Source organism: Ochotona curzoniae, unplaced genomic scaffold (genome assembly GCF_017591425.1).
Source record: "Ochotona curzoniae isolate NIBS_2020 unplaced genomic scaffold, NIBS_Ocur_1.0 contig_4502, whole genome shotgun sequence".
Lineage (NCBI taxonomy): Eukaryota > Metazoa > Chordata > Mammalia > Lagomorpha > Ochotonidae > Ochotona > Ochotona curzoniae.
Window position 1 is genome coordinate 764,968 of NW_024466308.1, and position 16,678 is coordinate 781,645.

General features: G+C 66.1%; 1 protein-coding gene across 8 annotated transcripts in view; it reads left to right on the forward strand.

The window, feature by feature from the left end:
- Positions 1-16,678, forward strand: part of SMARCA4 (SWI/SNF related, matrix associated, actin dependent regulator of chromatin, subfamily a, member 4) — a 54,263-nt gene that overhangs the window by 23,020 nt on the left and 14,565 nt on the right. For 7 of the 8 annotated variants that reach the window (XM_040986327.1, XM_040986328.1, XM_040986330.1 and 4 more), the window contains 11 exons: positions 3,832-3,953; positions 4,802-4,952; positions 6,636-6,799; positions 9,285-9,351; positions 9,926-10,036; positions 12,995-13,237; positions 13,976-14,089; positions 14,256-14,363; positions 14,818-14,904; positions 15,054-15,100; positions 16,149-16,315. In XM_040986327.1, coding sequence (XP_040842261.1) covers positions 3,832-3,953; positions 4,802-4,952; positions 6,636-6,799; positions 9,285-9,351; positions 9,926-10,036; positions 12,995-13,237; positions 13,976-14,089; positions 14,256-14,363; positions 14,818-14,904; positions 15,054-15,100; positions 16,149-16,315 — 1,381 coding nt within the window. The remainder of the gene's footprint in view (positions 1-3,831; positions 3,954-4,801; positions 4,953-6,635; positions 6,800-9,284; positions 9,352-9,925; positions 10,037-12,994; positions 13,238-13,975; positions 14,090-14,255; positions 14,364-14,817; positions 14,905-15,053; positions 15,101-16,148; positions 16,316-16,678) is intronic. The other variant, XM_040986329.1, reaches the window with a different exon arrangement.

The window sequence follows — 16,678 nt, forward strand, 5'->3', positions numbered from 1 at the left end:
CCTGTCCCGCAGGTGTGGGGTTCGGGCCACGCAGCCCTGGGCCAGCCGCCAGCCCCGCCTCACGCTGCCGCCCCCTCTCCGGGCAGGTGCGCTGCCCGCACGGAAGTTGATGCCAGTTATTCTATTGTTGTTGTCACTTTACATGAAACGCCCTCATTCCCTGTTCTCTGCGTGATCTCAGGGGTCAGTTGTCACGTGTCACAGGACTCCCCCGGAACCGTGGAATCCGCAGCTGGCCCGTTAGAGTTGTGTTTTCCTGAAAGCTTTGCAGCAGTTCTGTTCTCTGCAAGGAGAGTCCTCCCTGTGCACCCCCTGCCCCTTGCGGGGATCCCAGCAGGGTCTGGACAAATGTTCCTGTGAATTTAATTACTGAATGAGGTTTGTCATCCCATGGGCTGTCCCTGCCCCTTCCCCACGGGGTCGCAGTGGCGCGGTGCTCCCAGCTGCTCTGACAGCATCCTGACACCGCAGGTGGGTTGTTGGCAGGGTCCCGCGTCCTGCCGTCTGGACAGCCAGTTTCCCGGGAACGCGTTGGGCTGCACACTGTGCGTGTCCCCGTCACCACGCAGCAGCCGCCAGAGACAGAGCGCTGAGAACCGCATGAACCCAGCTCGCATGCTGCTGAGTGACCGACAGGAGAGCGGGGGGCTGCGCGCGGCCACGAGGCTGCTGCGCCGCGAGTCAGGGAGGCACGGATGAAAATCATAGAAGTATCGAAACCCGTGGGATGTGGCCGGGCTGCCCCGGCAGGGCTGAGGTCTGCGTGAAGGCCGCCGCGGCAGGGCTGAGGTCTGCGTGAAGGCCGCCCCGGCAGGGCTGAGGTCTGCGTGAAGGCCGCCCCGGCAGGGCTGAGGTCTGCGTGAAGGCCGCCCGCGGCCCGCAGCACGTTCCGTAGTTCTCGGATGGGCTTGGATCAGAATCACGGTCTCCGGGTCGGACCGTTTGGCTGCAGCTGGTGAAATTTTTTTCTTTTTTATTTCATTCTTTTTAATGGCTGACTAGTATATACCGCAATCATTTATTTTCTTTAAGATTTATTTGTTTTTTAATGGAAAGTCAGATATACAGAGAAGAGAGAGAGATTTTCTGTGCACTGGTTCATTCACTAAGCGCCTGCAACGGCCGGAGCTGAGCTGCTCTGCAGCCAGGAGCCAGGAGCCTCTCCCGGGTCTCCCACACGGGTCCCAAGGCTGTGGGCCGTCCTCCACTGCTTTCCCAGGCCACAGGCAGGGAGCTGGGTGGGAAGTGGAGCAGCCAGGACACAAACCACTAGGCTATCATGCCAGGCCCATATCACAGTTTATTAATCCATTCCTCTTTGGACAAGCAACTGGGTTGTTTCCGTGTCTTTGCTATTGTGAATATAGGATTACAAATCCCCTTCTCATTTGCACATTCTGTTTCATTGTCCCTGTGTCTGGGGGTGCCAGGCCCAGCAGCCGGGGGCGGGGCCTGGCCACCTCATTCATCTGGGGTGTTTGTGACAGCGTGTTCTCCTCTGGGGTGCTGCTGTTCTCGTCGCCCCGAGGATGAGGAAGACCTTCCAAGGGCCGTCGGCTGACACTCCACTTCCAGTCTCCGTTTGACAGAAACTTGCTGTCAAGCTTCGCTGGGTTTGTTGATGAATTGGTTCTGCCCCCCTCCTCTGCAGACCAATGAGCGCTGCAGCCCAGCCCGGCACTGCCCACCACACACCCTGCCCTCACGTAACCAGGGGCGCTGCAGCCCAGCCCGGCACTGCCCACCACACACCCTGCCCTCACGTAACCAGGGGCGCTGCAGCCCAGCCGAGCGGCCCCCGTAACCCCCACTGGACCCGCCCCAGCTCTGCCAGCACGTGCAGTGGACTGGTCCAGTCTGTCCCACATCCCGTTCAGCTCATACGCGTCACTGGGCATTGAAGCCTCGCTCAGCCCAGCCGACTCCACCCCCAGCCCACACGCACACCATCTTTTTGAAGATGCTTTGTATTAAAGTTATTGAGCTGCTGCCCCCGCCTGGGCCGGACCGGGAGCTCTAACGTCTCCCACGTGGATGGCGGGGCCCACGGCCTCGGGCCGTCCTCCGGGCTGATGGCACCGCGACACTGGCCCCGTGACCTTGTGCGTTTCCTAACACGCCGTGCAGAAGCACCGTCGCCTCCTGACCTGGTCCCGCCAGCCTCTGACGTGTCCGGCCGCTGCTCTGTGCATCGTAGAGGTCCCGCCATGCTTGTGAAGCCGGATGCTTGCTTTTCTTTTCTTTTCTTTGTTAGATTAATTTAGTCATTTGAAAGGCACAGAGAAGGAGAGATATGAAAGAAATCTTTCATCTACTGGCTCACCTCCCAAGTGGCCTCCATGGCCAGACCTGGGCCAGTCCAGAGCCAGGAGCTTCTCCGGGGTCTCCCACGTGGGTTCAGGGTCCCAAGCCTCGGCCCGTCCTCCACTGCCCTCCCAGGACATGCCCAGGGAGTGGGACCAATGTGCAGTGTCAGGGGCTGGAACTGCCGCTCCTGCGGGGTGCAGGCAGCACAGGCAGAGCTTGGCCTGTGCAGCGTTGGACCCAACCCAGTTTTCAAAAATTCTTTTTCATTGCGATGTCAGATATATAGAGAGAAGGAGAGACAGAGAGGAAGATCTTCCATCTACTAGTTCACTCCCCAAGTGACCGCAACGGCCAAAGCTGAGCTCAGGAGCCAGGAGCCTCTCCCGGGTCTCCCACGTGGGTGCAGGGTCCCAAGGCTTTGGGCCGTCCTCCACTGCTTTCCCAGGCCACAGGCAGGGAGCTGGGTGAGGAGTGGAGCAGCCGGGATTAGAACCAGCACCCACTTGGGATCCTGATGCATGCACAGCGAGGACTTAAGCCGCTAGGCTACTGTGCTGGGCCCAGATTTTTTTTTCTTTTTTTTTTTTTTTTTGATTTATTTTTAAATTGGAAGTCAGACAGAATGTGCTTAGCCCTTGGTCAATAACAAGAACTGGGCCCGGCTGGGATCGGGAGACTGGAGCCTCCTTTGGGTCTTCCATGTGGGTACATGAGCCCAGGCAGCTGGGCCACGGTCCACGAGCAGGGAGCTGGGTCCTAGCAGAGCACCCAGCACTTAAAGCCCACCACCAGCTGGGGTACTGACATTCAGCCAGCAGCCTGACTTGCTTGGCCGCAACCGTGGAGCGTTGGTCGTGAGGTCATGGGCACTCAGAATTGACCGGTCCCTTCGGTGCGCTCGAACCCGAGCAGGGGAACTGCAGCCTGGTTGAGTGAGTGAGGCAGAGGTGAGGTGTGTCGGCCTGCTAGCTGACAGCATTAGACCCTGTTCTTTAAAGATTGATTTTTGTTTTTGTAAAGGCAGCTTTACAGAGAGTAAAGATAGAGGAAGATTTTCCATCTACTGGCTCACTCCCCGAGTGACCGCAGTGGCCGGAGCTGAGCCCAATCAGGAGCCAGGAGCCTCTCCCGGGTGGGTGCAGGGTCCCCAGGCTGTGGGCCGTCCTCCACTGCTTTCCCAGGCCACAGGCAGGGAGCTGGATGGGAAGTGGGGCTGCTGGGACTAGAACTGGCGCCCCTATGGGATCCTGGTGCGTGCAAGCTAATGGTTTTAGCCACTTGGCTGTGACGCCGGGCCCAGAGACGCTGTTTGTAATAGCCGTGAGAGTGCACAGCGCCCCCCCCCTCGGTAGTCCAGCAAAGACAGGCTTAGCATCAGCGCAAGGGAGGGCCGCCCTGATGAGAGAGCTGCCAGCTAGGACAGGCGTGTGGCACTCCTGCTGCTTCCCGTGGCATCCTCCCCGTGGCAGCTCCGCACCCCGTGTCCGTGGAGCCCCGAGCTCACACAGGCTGGTCTCTCGGCAGGAGGAGGAGGAGGAGCAGCCGCAGCCGGCGCAGCCTCCCACCCTGCCGGTGGAGGAGAAGAAGAAGATTCCAGACCCAGACAGCGATGACGTCTCGGAAGTGGACGCCCGGCATATCATTGAGTGAGTACCACCCGGCCCTGGCGGCAGCGGCCCTGCCTGCCTCGCCCACCACCCGCCCCCGGGCAGGCGCCTGCAGCCACGGGCTGGGATTTAATGTAGGCAAATGGGGTGGTTGAGCTTGCTCCGCTCCCCGGGATGTTAGCCTGTGCCCTGGCACGGCACGGCGGCTGGCGCCCGTCTCCCACTCTGGGATTGCCCTGGCAGCGCCCATGGCGACCGGATCTGCCTGGGTCCCGGTCCCGGGCTGTTAGGAGACAGGCTTTGCACAGAAGGGTGACAGTCCGACGTATAGTGGACCACAGGGGCAGTGCCGCATCCCAGGCAGACTGCGGCCTGTGTGTCTCCATCCGCGTCCCCACATGCGACCGCGGGAAGGCTTCCGGGCCCCTTGGGTGTTGAGCGTGGTTGAGCGCGGCAGTGTCCGCCCGTTGGACCTCCAGGCCCCTCCGTTGTGCTTTGAGGTCAGCCCAGGAAATGGCTCAGGTAGACAGTGACCCTGAGCTGAGGAGACAGGAGCCCGCTGCGGAAGATGCGTGGGAACCCCAAAAAAGCTGGTGACTGAGGGGCTCACCGGAGTCGGGGCGGCCCCCTCTGGCTGTGTGGGAGCAGGTCCGTGAACGCCTTCCCCTGGGGGCGCTGACGTCCTTCAGGGTCACCTGGGCCCACGGCGGTGCCTCTGTGACGCCGGGCCTTCCTGCTGAGGTGGGGACCCAGACCCGGCACCCCGTTCTCGGGGCCCTTACACGGATGAGCGCTGGCTGCTGACCGGGGCCGGTCCTGGGGTGCGCAGGGCGCTCCGTGGCCCGTCACCACGGCAGCGTGTGCTCACGTGGCTCCATGTCCCTCAGGAATGCCAAGCAGGACGTGGATGACGAGTACGGCGTGTCGCAGGCCCTGGCCCGTGGCCTGCAGTCCTACTATGCTGTGGCCCACGCCGTCACCGAGAGGGTGGACAAGCAGTCGGCGCTCATGGTCAACGGCGTCCTCAAGCAGTACCAGGTGAGGCTGCCTCCCCGTCTGTCCGAGCTTGGCTGCCAGGAGGTCCCGGGAGTGCTGGGCGTGAGTGTGTGCGCCGCCTGGCACCGGTGAGGGTCAGGAACTGGCTGCCCTGAGAGGTGGGCAGGCCGTGGCCGTAACCTGTTCTTCGCCGCCTGCCTGGGGCTGTCAGCACGCAGAGCTTCTCCTGCTGTCTGCTGTGGCCACCGCTCCCCCACCCCGCCGGCAGACCCCAGGGTGTGACCCCGGAAGGAGACCTCACCTCATCTCCCAGCTTTGCCTCACTTCCCTGGGACAAATGCTGTGAGCTGTGGAACTTTCCAGAGGCCGGGGCAACTTTAGGGAGGAGCACCGGGCCCCCGCCACTGCCCAAATCCTTCACTCTGTGCAGCCGACTCTCCTGGTCTGTGTCGTAGGGGCCCTCGAACCCCCAGGCAGGCAGTGGGTGGCCTGCCCACGCCCTTTGCACTCCTCCTGCTGCTGCCAGCATCCTGGCGTCCAGGTCGCGCGCCAGCTTCTTGTGGCGTGCTGTGGGTGGACACCACCACGTGGTGTCGGGATGCGGCCGTGCAGACAGCTCCTTCCGGCTCCTCCCCGCTCCTCCCCGCTCCTCCCGGCTCCTCCCTGCTCCTCCCGGCTCCTCCGTCCTCCTCCGTGCTCCTCCCCGCTCCTCCGTGCTCCTCCGTGCTCCTCCCGGCTCCTCCCCGCTCCTCCCTGCTCCTCCGTGCTCCTCCGTGCTCCTCCCCACTCCTCCCGGCTCCTCCCTGCTCCTCCCTGCTCCTCCCTGCTCCTCCGTGCTCCTCCCGGCTCCTCCTGGCTCATCCCTGCTGGCTCATCCCTGCTCGTCCCTGCTCCTCCCCACTCCTCCCCACTCCTCCCGGCTCCTCCCCGCTCCTCCCCGCTCCTCCCCGCTCCTCCCTGCTCCTCCCTGCTCCTCCCTGCTCCTCCCCGCTCCTCCCCACTCCTCCCTGCTCCTCCCTGCTCCTCCCTGCTCCTCCCGGCTCCTCCGTGCTCCTCCCCGCTCCTCCGTGCTCCTCCCCGCTCCTCCGTGCTCCTCCCCGCTCTTCCGTGCTCCTCCCCGCTCCTCCCCGCTCCTCCCTGCTCCTCCCTGCTCCTCCCTGCTCCTCCCTGCTCCTCCCCGCTCCTCCCTGCTCCTCCGTGCTCCTCCCCGCTCCTCCCCGCTCCTCCCCGCTCCTCCCTGCTCCTCCCTGCTCCTCCCAGCTCCTCCCCGCTCCTCCCCGCTCCTCCGTGCTCCTCCCTGCTCCTCCCCGCTCCTCCCCGCTCCTCCGTGCTCCTCCCCGCTCCTCCCGGCTCGTCCCTGCTCCTCCCCGCTCCTCCGTGCTCCTCCCTGCTCCTCCCCGCTCCTCCCTGCTCCTCCCCGCTCCTCCATGCTCCTCCCCGCTCCTCCCTGCTCCTCCCCACTCCTCCCTGCTCCTCCCCGCTCCTCCCCACTCCTCCCTGCTCCTCCGTGCTCCTCCCGGCTCCTCCCCGCTCCTCCCTGCTCCTCCGTGCTCCTCCCTGCTCCTCCCGGCTCCTCCCCGCTCCTCCGTGCTCCTCCGTGCTCCTCCCCGCTCCTCCGTGCTCCTCCCCGCTCCTCCCTGCTCCTCCCCGCTCCTCCCGGCTCCTCCGTGCTCCTCCCAGCTCCTCCCACCCATCCCGCCCATCCCAGTCTCTGCTCTCTTGCAGATCAAGGGCCTGGAGTGGCTGGTGTCACTTTATAACAACAACCTGAACGGCATCCTGGCCGACGAGATGGGCCTGGGCAAGACCATCCAGACCATCGCGCTCATCACGTACCTCATGGAGCACAAGCGCATCAACGGGCCCTTCCTCATCATCGTGCCGCTCTCGTGAGTCCCTGCCCACCCCCACGCTGCCCCACGGCCCCACCCACCGGGGAGGGCACCGTCGCCCTGCCTTGGCGCGTCAGCCCGACGGCCCCTCCGCCTTCTAGAAAGGGACAGGGAGAGACAGAAAGCTCTGCGTGGAGCACAAGTGGAGCAGCCCGGACTCGAACCGCACACACGAGACTCCTGTGCGGCGGGCGAGGCTTTACCCGCTATGCCATGGTGCCGCCCGCAGATGGCCTCCTGGCACTCTGCCTCTTCCATAGCCACCCCCGGGACCTGGCAGCTCCTGGCTTGCTCTGGGACTGCGTGTCTGTCGCAAGAGCCGTCATCGATCTGATGTTGGGTCCCTGACCGGAGTGTAGCCCCGACCCCAGGCAGGCCTCAGCCAGGAGCCCTTTAGCCTGGACCCCGCAGTAACAAGGAGGGGAGCCTGGAGCCTGTGCCTGTCCCCTGGCCGGGCCCGAGCTCAGCCAGGTTCTTCTGCTGGTTCCTTCTCCACATGGCTGCAACAGCCAGGGACCCGGAGCTTCCTCAGACTCACGCGTGGATGGCAAGCCCGAGCATGTGGGTCCTCGGCCTTTAGCAGAGCTGGGTACGAGGTAGACCTGGCGGGGCTCACACACGCCCGCAAGGGATGCCGGGTGGCAGAGGCTTGACCCTTTGTGCAGCCAGGCTGCCTCCCTCTCGCCCCCCTTTTAAGGGTGGCAGAGTAAGACTCCCCATGCTGAGGTTCGTTCCAGGCCAAAAACGGAAGCCAGGACCCTCCTCTGGCTCGCCACGTCCGTGCCGGGTCTAGGAGCTTGGGCCTCCTTTTCCAGCCTTCCTAGGGAGCCAGGTTAGCGGTGGCACTCTGCTGGCATCGTGGGCTGTGGGGTTCACCTGCTGCCCACAGTGCTGACCCTGGCCCCTCGTGAGTAATTTGCATCTTTACTGTGAGAGAGATGTTCTCTGCATCCAGTCTGCAGGTGCCAGGAACCTGGCACACATATGTGCCTCTGCTGTGCCTGGGCTGCATCCTGGGGTGCTCTGCCTTCCCTGGGCCCTGGGTCCCGCTGCAGCGCTGCCAGTCCTGCCTCAGCCACTTGTCCTGGGAGCCCCGGCTCCTGCCCTCACAGAGGGGCTGGGTAGTGGGCTAGCATTCCTAGGCTCAAATCCCAGGCTGAGCGCTGACAGGCCCCCCGGGGTCGCCCTGCACCTGACAGCCAGCGCCCCCTGCCGGCCGTTCCCCACATCTGGGCTGTGGCCGGCATGAGTCCAGTGGTCCAGCCGGGGAGTCCTCCAGGAAAGCTCATCTGGGGTGACCCCAGACTCGACTCTTGTATGTGCCAGCTGTCTGTCACCTGCAGCGGCCGACACGCGTACCGAGGACACGTGCGGTCTGAGGCCCACACAGACGTGTGAGGTGCTGTGGCGGCTCCCTGCCCTCCCTCAGTGCTCTCACGGTTAGCCAGGGGCAGAGCTGCAATCACTGTGGGCCCCAAGCGTTCCAGACGGGGACTCTTCCGTCCGGGCACCTGTGGCGTTGGAGCTGTCACTGCCCCCAGGCCCCCGGCTCCAGCATCCCTAGGGAGCCTGGGTCATCACCCCACTGAGGGCCCATGAGCTGAGCAGGGTGCACGCCACACACAGGGCCTCTTGGGATTTGGGGCGGAGCCCCGTTCTCCCTGGCTGCCCCCTTCCAGCAAGGCTGTGCAGTGCCCAGTTAGTCCGGCACCCGCTCTGGGCACTTGCTCCCCGCGCCCCAGGTAGCCCCAGGTGACGACGCTTGGGTCCTTCCCCATCCTGACTCCTTGTCGTGTCTCCCTGTTTAAGGCAAAGACATAGGTGCCACCTGCTGGTTCACCTCCGCAGTGCCCGCAGCAGCCTGGGCCGGACCGGGCCAAGGCCGAGGAAGTGCAGGACCAGGACACCCCGACCTCCGTGCCCCACCCTCCCGGGTCCCCTCACAGCCAGCTACTCCCGAGGGGCGGCTCAGAGCACACCAGCACTCACCTCCCCGTGTCGTTCGGGGCGGCCTGGCCAGGGGCCCGGGCCGCTGCCGCTGTCTCCTTGTCTGTCCGTAGCAGCTGACCTGTGCCCACGGTCTCCCGGCCTCATGGCCTCAAGGAGGCTGCACTGTCCTGTTCCCTCATCTAGGCTCCCAGGCGCCTAGCAGGACGCAGGGCAGCACGCGTAGGCGGCCAGGTCCGCCCCTGCCTGCCAGAGCTCCCCGTGAGCCATTGGAGCGTCCGTCTTGTTCCCGCAGGCTGAGCTGTGCTCGGGCCTGTGGCCGGGTGGAAGGGGGAGCCGTGAGTGGACGCTGCCGCTGGGCCCCCAGAGCTGCAGGCCTCTCAGCTGGCATGCATCGGCCTGCCTTGTCCTCAGCTGCCACTGCCCGCTTCCCTCTCACGCTGGGGCACGCCTTCCCACCCGCTCCCCCGCGGGCCCAGGCCGTGCCAGCAAGCCAGGTAGGCTGCCCCTGACTGCTCCTTTCCTGTCCCCTCAGGACTCTGTCCAACTGGGCATATGAGTTTGACAAGTGGGCGCCATCCGTGGTGAAGGTGTCCTACAAGGTAGGTCAGACCCTGGGGGAGCCCGGGGGGCACAGCATGGGGGTGTGGGTGCCCTGTCTGCGCCCGGCTGGGCCGCACTGCTGCTTGGGGCAGCCTGTCCCGCCGTGGTGGCTGCTGAGGCCTTGGATTCCGCACTCAGCTCATTTGTTGGGTTTGGTCATGCCTGCTGCTGTGCCCAGTCATGTCAGCCCTGGGCGCGGCGGGCATAAGGGAGCTGGGCACCTCACTGCCCCTGCCCGCCCCACGAGGCTCAACCTTGTGCCAGGAGCAGGGAGTGTGGGTGGTTCTGGGGCCCCTGTCGTTGTGCAGGCCTTAATTGAGGTGCACCTGGGCCCCTGTTTCCAGATTTGCCCACTGGGTGGGGGGCCGTGGGGGCCGTGGTGGCTGGGGTCTCGAGGGGCGGGTCTGGTTTTCCATTTTGGGTTTGGAGACGGAAGCGGGGAGCTGCCAGGGCTCCACCAGCTGCTGTAGGGCCTCCTTGCTACTCGCAGTCGGGGTTGGAGGTCGGGCCGGGCGGCCCTGCGCAGCACCTGGGCCTTGTTTCCCACCCAGGACGTGTGTCCTGTCCCCACAGGGGTCTCCAGCTGCAAGGCGGGCTTTTGTCCCCCAGCTCCGGAGTGGCAAGTTCAATGTCCTGCTGACCACATATGAGTACATCATCAAGGACAAACACATCCTCGCCAAGGTGAGTGTGTCCTGGCGTGCGGACCCCACGGTGGGTGTGTCCTGGCGTGCGGCCCCCACAGTGGGTGTGTCCTTGGCGGACCCCACGGTGGGTGTGTCCTGGCGTGCGGCCCCCACGGTGGGTGTGTCCTGGCGTGCGGACCCCACGGTGGATGTGTCCTTGGTGGACCCCACGGTGGGTGTGTCCTTGGTGGACCCCATGGTGGGTGTGTCCTCGTGTGCGGACCCCATGGTGGGTGTGTCCTCGTGTGCGGACCCCACGGTGGGTGTGTCCTTGGTGGACCCCCACGGTGGGTGTGTCCTTGGTGGACCCCACGGTGGGTGTGTCCTCACGTGCGGACCCCACGGTGGGTGTGTCCTTGGCGGACCCCACGGTGGGTGTGTCCTGGCGTGCGGCCCCCACGGTGGGTGTGTCCTGGCGTGCGGACCCCACGGTGGATGTGTCCTTGGTGGACCCCACGGTGGGTGTGTCCTTGGTGGACCCCATGGTGGGTGTGTCCTCGTGTGCGGACCCCATGGTGGGTGTGTCCTCGTGTGCGGACCCCACGGTGGGTGTGTCCTTGGTGGACCCCCACGGTGGGTGTGTCCTTGGTGGACCCCACGGTGGGTGTGTCCTCACGTGCGGACCCCACGGTGGGTGTGTCCTTGGCGGACCCCACGGTGGGTGTGTCCTGGCGTGCGGACCCCACAGTGGGTGTGTCCTCGCGTGAGGCCCTGGGGCCAACTGTCTCGGCCACTGCCCTTGCCAGTGGGACGTTCGGAGAGGTGCTGGGCTGTGTGTCTCACTGCTCAGTGCCTGCTGTCCTGGCCCCGCTCCCAGCCCCAGCTTCCTGCTCACACTCACCTGGGAGGCAGCGGGCGGTGGCTTGTGGGCTTTGGGCCCCCCACCCACGGGGTCCTGGGCAGAGCTGCCAGCTTTACTCAGGCCCGGCCCTGCTGTCATGGCCTTGTCTCTCTGAAATCAGCATGCTTGGGGTCCGTTCATGCAAGCAGAGGGGCGCTGACTTGGGTGCAGTGGGTTAAGCGGCTCGGGCTGTGGTCCGGTCCCTGCTGCCCCTGAGAGGGTAACAGGGGACCCGAGTCCTGGGCCCTGTCACTCAGCTGACACCCACATGGCCTTCTGGTCTCGCCCTGACCAGGCCTTGTGTTTGCAGCCGTGTGGGGAATAAGCGGCCGGAAGAGCACGCGTTCCTTGTGAGAACCGTGTCTGGGCTTCAGATGCTTTTTGCTCCAAAATTAGCAGTTTGGATTCCTTCTGCCCTACAAAGTTTAGGCAGTGCCCTGTCCTTGGGCTGTGGTCAGCTCGGGGTCACGGGCATATCGTGCCTGGTGTGACACTGCGCTCAGGAGCGCCTGTGTCGGCCCTTGTTGCCTGCCGTCCGGCCTGGCTGCGCTCAGCCTGGGGGGTGGCATGGGTGCGCTCCGACGTGCCCGTCTCCCGGCTGCCCTGTGGCACGGCGCGTGGCGTTGCCCGAGGGCCTTTGCCCGGCGACACAGGTAGGCCGTCTGCTGGGCCTTGGTTCTCTTCCCCCTGCGTTCTGGAAGTGAACCACTTCCCAGGGGAGGGAGCTTGAACTTCCGGTCCTGTCCTGCCAGTTGTCTCCTCACATCGCTGCGTGTTTCCTTGGCCCCTCAAGTTCTTGCGGTTAAGGAGATCTGCTCCGCCTGCTTCTGGCGTCACCCTGCCAGGAGGCAGGTCCTTGTGCTGAAGCATTGCTTGTGCTTTGTGCTCGAGCTTTTCATCAGCTCTGGGTGCGAGGCAGGCAGTCCGGGTTTGGGGGTGCGGCCCTGCCGCCTCCTGCCGCCTCGGGGCTTTCTCCTTCAGGGGCCTCATGCCCAGGGTGTCCCTGAAGGGTCCCAGCAGGGCCAGCCCTTCTCTCCACAGTTCCTGTCGGGGGTCCCTGTCGGGGGTCACTGAGGGCCAGGCCGCACCAGAGCCCTGGCTGCAGTTCCCAGCACCCACCGACACGCGGCCTCCTGGCTCATGGGTACTTGGCTGGCGGCCGCTCGGGCCTGCCACCCACACGGGGGCCCACCACACAGGGGTTCTCCACCCACACAGGGGTTCTCCATCGCAGGCGTTTGGGGTGTCAACCCGCAGCAGGAAGTTTCTCTTTTCCTTTCAAAATAAAATCAGTGACACACTGCCTTCCCATGCGAGGAGAGATTGAGGAAGCCACCGGGCCTCTCTTCCCTGCATGGAGCCTGCGTGGGGTTCACGGGCCTGCGTGGGGTTCACGGGCCTGCGGGGGGTACACGGGCCTGCGTGGGGTTCACGGGCCTGCGGGGGGTACACGGGCCTGCGTGGGGTTCATGGGCCTGCGGGGGGTACACGGGCCTGCGTGGGGTTCACGGGCCTGCGGGGGGTACATGGGCCGCGGCAGCCAGGATGTCGGAGCCGTTCTGGGTGGGTTGCAGCTGGCAGATGATGGCGGCTGGGGGACAGCTCTGCTCCAGCCCGGGGCCCACCCCATAGGAGGTGCTGCCATGCTTTCTCTTGGGCTCTTGTGGGCACGGATGCCACGCGGTGGGGCTGTGCCTGCCCTGGGTGTGCCGGGACTCTGCCCCGCCTCCCTGCTGTGACCTCATGCTGTCCGTGGGAAGCTCACAGAACCTCGTGCCTCAGCGGTCAGACTGACGGGCGTTGCCCGGGCAGGCCGTGCGTGGTGGCTCCGCTGAAACCCACCTGGGAGCCCGGCCACTCACCGCCCCCGCGCCGTCCCACCCCGTCCCACCCCGTCCCAGGGCCCTCGGCAGACCTAACAGCCGGGCTGTGTGTCCCTCCCCACGTGCCCGTCAGAGGCTGTCACGTGGCCGACTGCAGTGGGCCGGGCCCGGGGCATGGTGAGCGCGGGGGTGGGTGAGCGGGGGGCGCGGTGTGCGCGGGGGTGGGCGAGCGGGGGGCACGGTGAGCGTGGAGGCCGGACCGGGTCCCCTGACGGCCGCCCTCGGCCCGCAGATCCGTTGGAAGTACATGATCGTGGACGAGGGCCACCGCATGAAGAACCACCACTGCAAGCTGACGCAGGTGCTCAACACACACTACGTGGCCCCGCGGCGGCTGCTGCTCACCGGCACGCCCCTGCAGAACAAGCTGCCCGAGCTCTGGGCGCTGCTCAACTTCCTGCTGCCCACCATCTTCAAGAGCTGCAGCACCTTCGAGCAGTGGTTCAACGCGCCCTTCGCCATGACGGGCGAGAAGGTGGGCGCGGGGAGGGCGCCAGGGCCCCGCTGCCCGCTTGAGCCACTGTGACCTGCACGGGGTCCTCACGGGTGACTGTCCCCAAGCCACTCGGCCCCGTCGGGCTGGCGAGGGGTCTCCCGGCCCAGCCTCCCCCTGCAGCCTCCTCTGGTAGCCGCAGGACAGGGCGTCCGGGACGCAGGGCCACTGCCCTGGCCCCGCAGGAGGGGCTGAGCCGGTCCCGTCCCGAGAGCCAGGGGCAGTGTCCTCTCTGTCCCCTGGGAGCCGTGGACAGACGCCTCAGCGTGGGCTGTGGCCCCGGCTCCCGGGTGGAGACCTGGCTGGGGTTCCAGTGGGGCCTGGCCCCACCCTGGCTGTTAGGGCCATTAGAGGGGTGAGCCCCTCATTTTCTCACTTGCAAGTAGATTAGCACTTCTCTTTAAGAGCGTGTCTGCTGAGGCGGGCCACAGGGTCTTTTCCCTCCCTGGGAGCCAGCCCGAGTGGCAGAGGCAGGGGCGGGCTCCAGTGATGCGGGGCCCCAGGGGGAGCCGGGCTCTGACCATCCTCGCTGCTTCCCAGGGCAGGGTGTGCCCCCGCCAGTGCCTGGGGAGAGGCCACGGCCCCCCGTCTCAGCCCCGCCAGTCCCTGGGGAGAGGCCCCCCGCCCCGGCCCCCCGTCTCAGCCCCGCCAGTCCCTGGGGAGAGGCCCCCCGCCCCGGCCCGGCCCCCGCAGTAAGGTCGGCTCTCTGTCGGGCGGCAGGTGGACCTGAACGAGGAGGAGACCATCCTGATCATCCGACGGCTGCACAAGGTGCTGCGGCCCTTCCTGCTGCGGCGGCTCAAGAAGGAAGTCGAGGCCCAGCTGCCCGAGAAGGTGAGGCGGGGCGCGGCTCCCCTGCGGGGCTCTGCGGGGCGGGCGCTCAGAGCCTCGGGGTCCCGGAGGCCTCGTGCTCACGTGTCCCTGTCCCCCGGCAGCCCGCGGCTCGGCTGGCCCGGTCCCTGCCGTCACTCCTCGCCCGCTGACCGCCGTGTCCCCGCAGGTGGAATACGTCATCAAGTGCGACATGTCCGCCCTGCAGCGCGTGCTCTACCGCCACATGCAGGCCAAGGGCGTGCTGCTGACCGACGGCTCCGAGAAGGACAAGAAGGTGTGCCCTCCCGGCCCGGGGCCCCGCGGGCGGGCAGGGCGCGGACCCGCTGTCTGCTCTGGGCGCCCATCTCTGGGGACATCACCTCCTGCCCGGCTCCCGCTTCAGGAAGGCCTGGAATGTTCTAGAGCTGCCCAGCACTCCCAGCCACAGCCCCTGTGCTTGTGTAGACGGGCTGCCTCCCCCGGGGTGTTCTGTCTCCCCCGAGGCTGCTCTGAGAGAGTCAGGCCCTACTGCGGCCTCCCAGGGCTCACACACGGGCACCCCGAGCTGCCCAGGGCACCCCTGCCCCCCCACTGCTCGGGCACCGTAGCTCAGCTGGTTGAAGTCCCCTGGGGACTGGCCGTAGCGCCCAGGACACAGTTAGGGTCCCAGATTGTCGTTGGGCCTCAGCGCCTTTCCGGGCAGCTGGGGGAGCCCCGCAGAGCCCGCTCAGCTCCCCCTCCTCCCACAGGGCAAGGGCGGCACCAAGACCCTGATGAACACCATCATGCAGCTGAGGAAGATCTGCAACCACCCCTACATGTTCCAGCACATTGAGGTGAGCCCTGGGCGGGGACCCAAAGGCCCGCCCCATCTCGGCTTCCTGCTGAAGTCTGGGGTGTCCCAGCCCCTTCCTGCCCCCCGCAGGGGTCACGTCCTGTGTTGGGGGCCTGGGCCCGGCGCTGACCGTCTCCCCTTGCGTTGCAGGAGTCGTTTTCCGAGCACTTGGGATTCACCGGCGGCATCGTCCAAGGGTGAGAGGGTCCCCGCTGGGCAGCGTGGGTGGGCTGCCCCCTCGGCCGGCGTCCCCTTAGCGTCCCCTCGGCCGGCGTCCCCTTAGCGCCCCCTCGGTCGGCCGTCCCCTTAGCGTCCCCTCGGCCTGCCGTCCCCTTAGCGTCCCCTTAGCGTCCCCTCGGCCGGCCGTCCCCTTAGCGTCCCCTCGGCCTGCGGTCCCCTCGGCCGGCGTCCCCTTAGCGTCCCCTCGGCCTGCGGTCCCCTCGGCCGTCCCCTTAGCGCCCCCTCGGCCGTCCCCTTAGCGCCCCCTCGGCCGGCGTCCCCTTAGCGTCCCCTCGGCCTGCGGCCCGGCACCTTGAGTGCTAGCTAACATTGAAGGAGCCACGGGAGGGAGTGGACGCCTGTGCCGGGTGGGCCTCCCCGGGCTCCTGGGTGGAGCGCAGCCCCCACACGGAACGTGGCTGTTCTGTGAATTCCACCTCCAGGGAGAGCCTTGCCCTCAACAGTTTCCTTTAAAATCCACCTATTTAAAAAAAGATGGATTTCTTTGGGTAGCAGATTGAGGTCGTCCACCCTGGGGCGTGCCAAATGCGCTGACAGCTGGGGCTGCTGGGCACGGCCAGGGCAGGACTGGGCACCTGAGACCTCACTGGAAGTGGAACAGCTGGGACTTGAACTCGTCCCCATATGGGGTGCTGGCCTTGCAGATGGCAGCTTAACCCACTGCGCCAAGCACCTGCCTCTGGAGCCCCCGCCCCTAAGCCCCCACACGTCCCCGGGCTGTGAGCCCGTTTCTGGGGGCAGAGCTGCCCGTTGCCCATGCTCCCCGCAGCATGGTGCGTTCCAGTGCCCCATGCGCCCGCACCAGCCGTATCGTGCTGTGTGCCCGCCTCAGCTCCCCGTGTCAGGGTGGGCCGCCGGAGTGAGAGCAGCCCCTGGCCGTTGGTATGCGGCCGGCAGGCCCGGCTTCCCGGAGCCGCGCTCCTGGGCGGCAGGGTGGGTCGGGGCAGCTTTGCTGCAGCAGCCGGGCCATCACTCACGCGTCTTCCTGCCGCCCCGCGGGGCTAGCCTGGACCTGTACCGCGCCTCCGGCAAGTTCGAGCTCCTGGACAGGATCCTGCCCAAGCTGCGCGCGACCAGCCACAAGGTGCTGCTCTTCTGCCAGATGACGTCGCTCATGACCATCATGGAGGACTACTTTGCCTACCGCGGCTTCAAGTACCTGCGGCTCGACGGTGAGCAGGGGACGGCCCGGGCTGCGCGCGGCAGGTGGTGGGTCCTGCAGGTAGCGGGAGATGGGCACCTGGCGGGCCCAGCACCAGTGGACAGGACAGACGCCGTGCCCATGGAGGCAGGACGCGTGCCTGGGCTGCGTGACACAGACCTCGCACCCTGGGCTGCGTGGCGGAGGACCCGCAGACGCTTGCCTTTGCCCAGCTGTGACCGCCTGCAAGGGCGGCTGGGGGTCTCTCAGCTTGCGACACTTGCCTTTGCCCAGCTGTGACTGCCTGCAAGGGCGGCTGGGGGTCTCTCGCCTAAGCGCAGCAGCTGCTTCACCCCTCCGTGTCACCAGCCCCCCGGGGCCAGGCCTAAGCGGG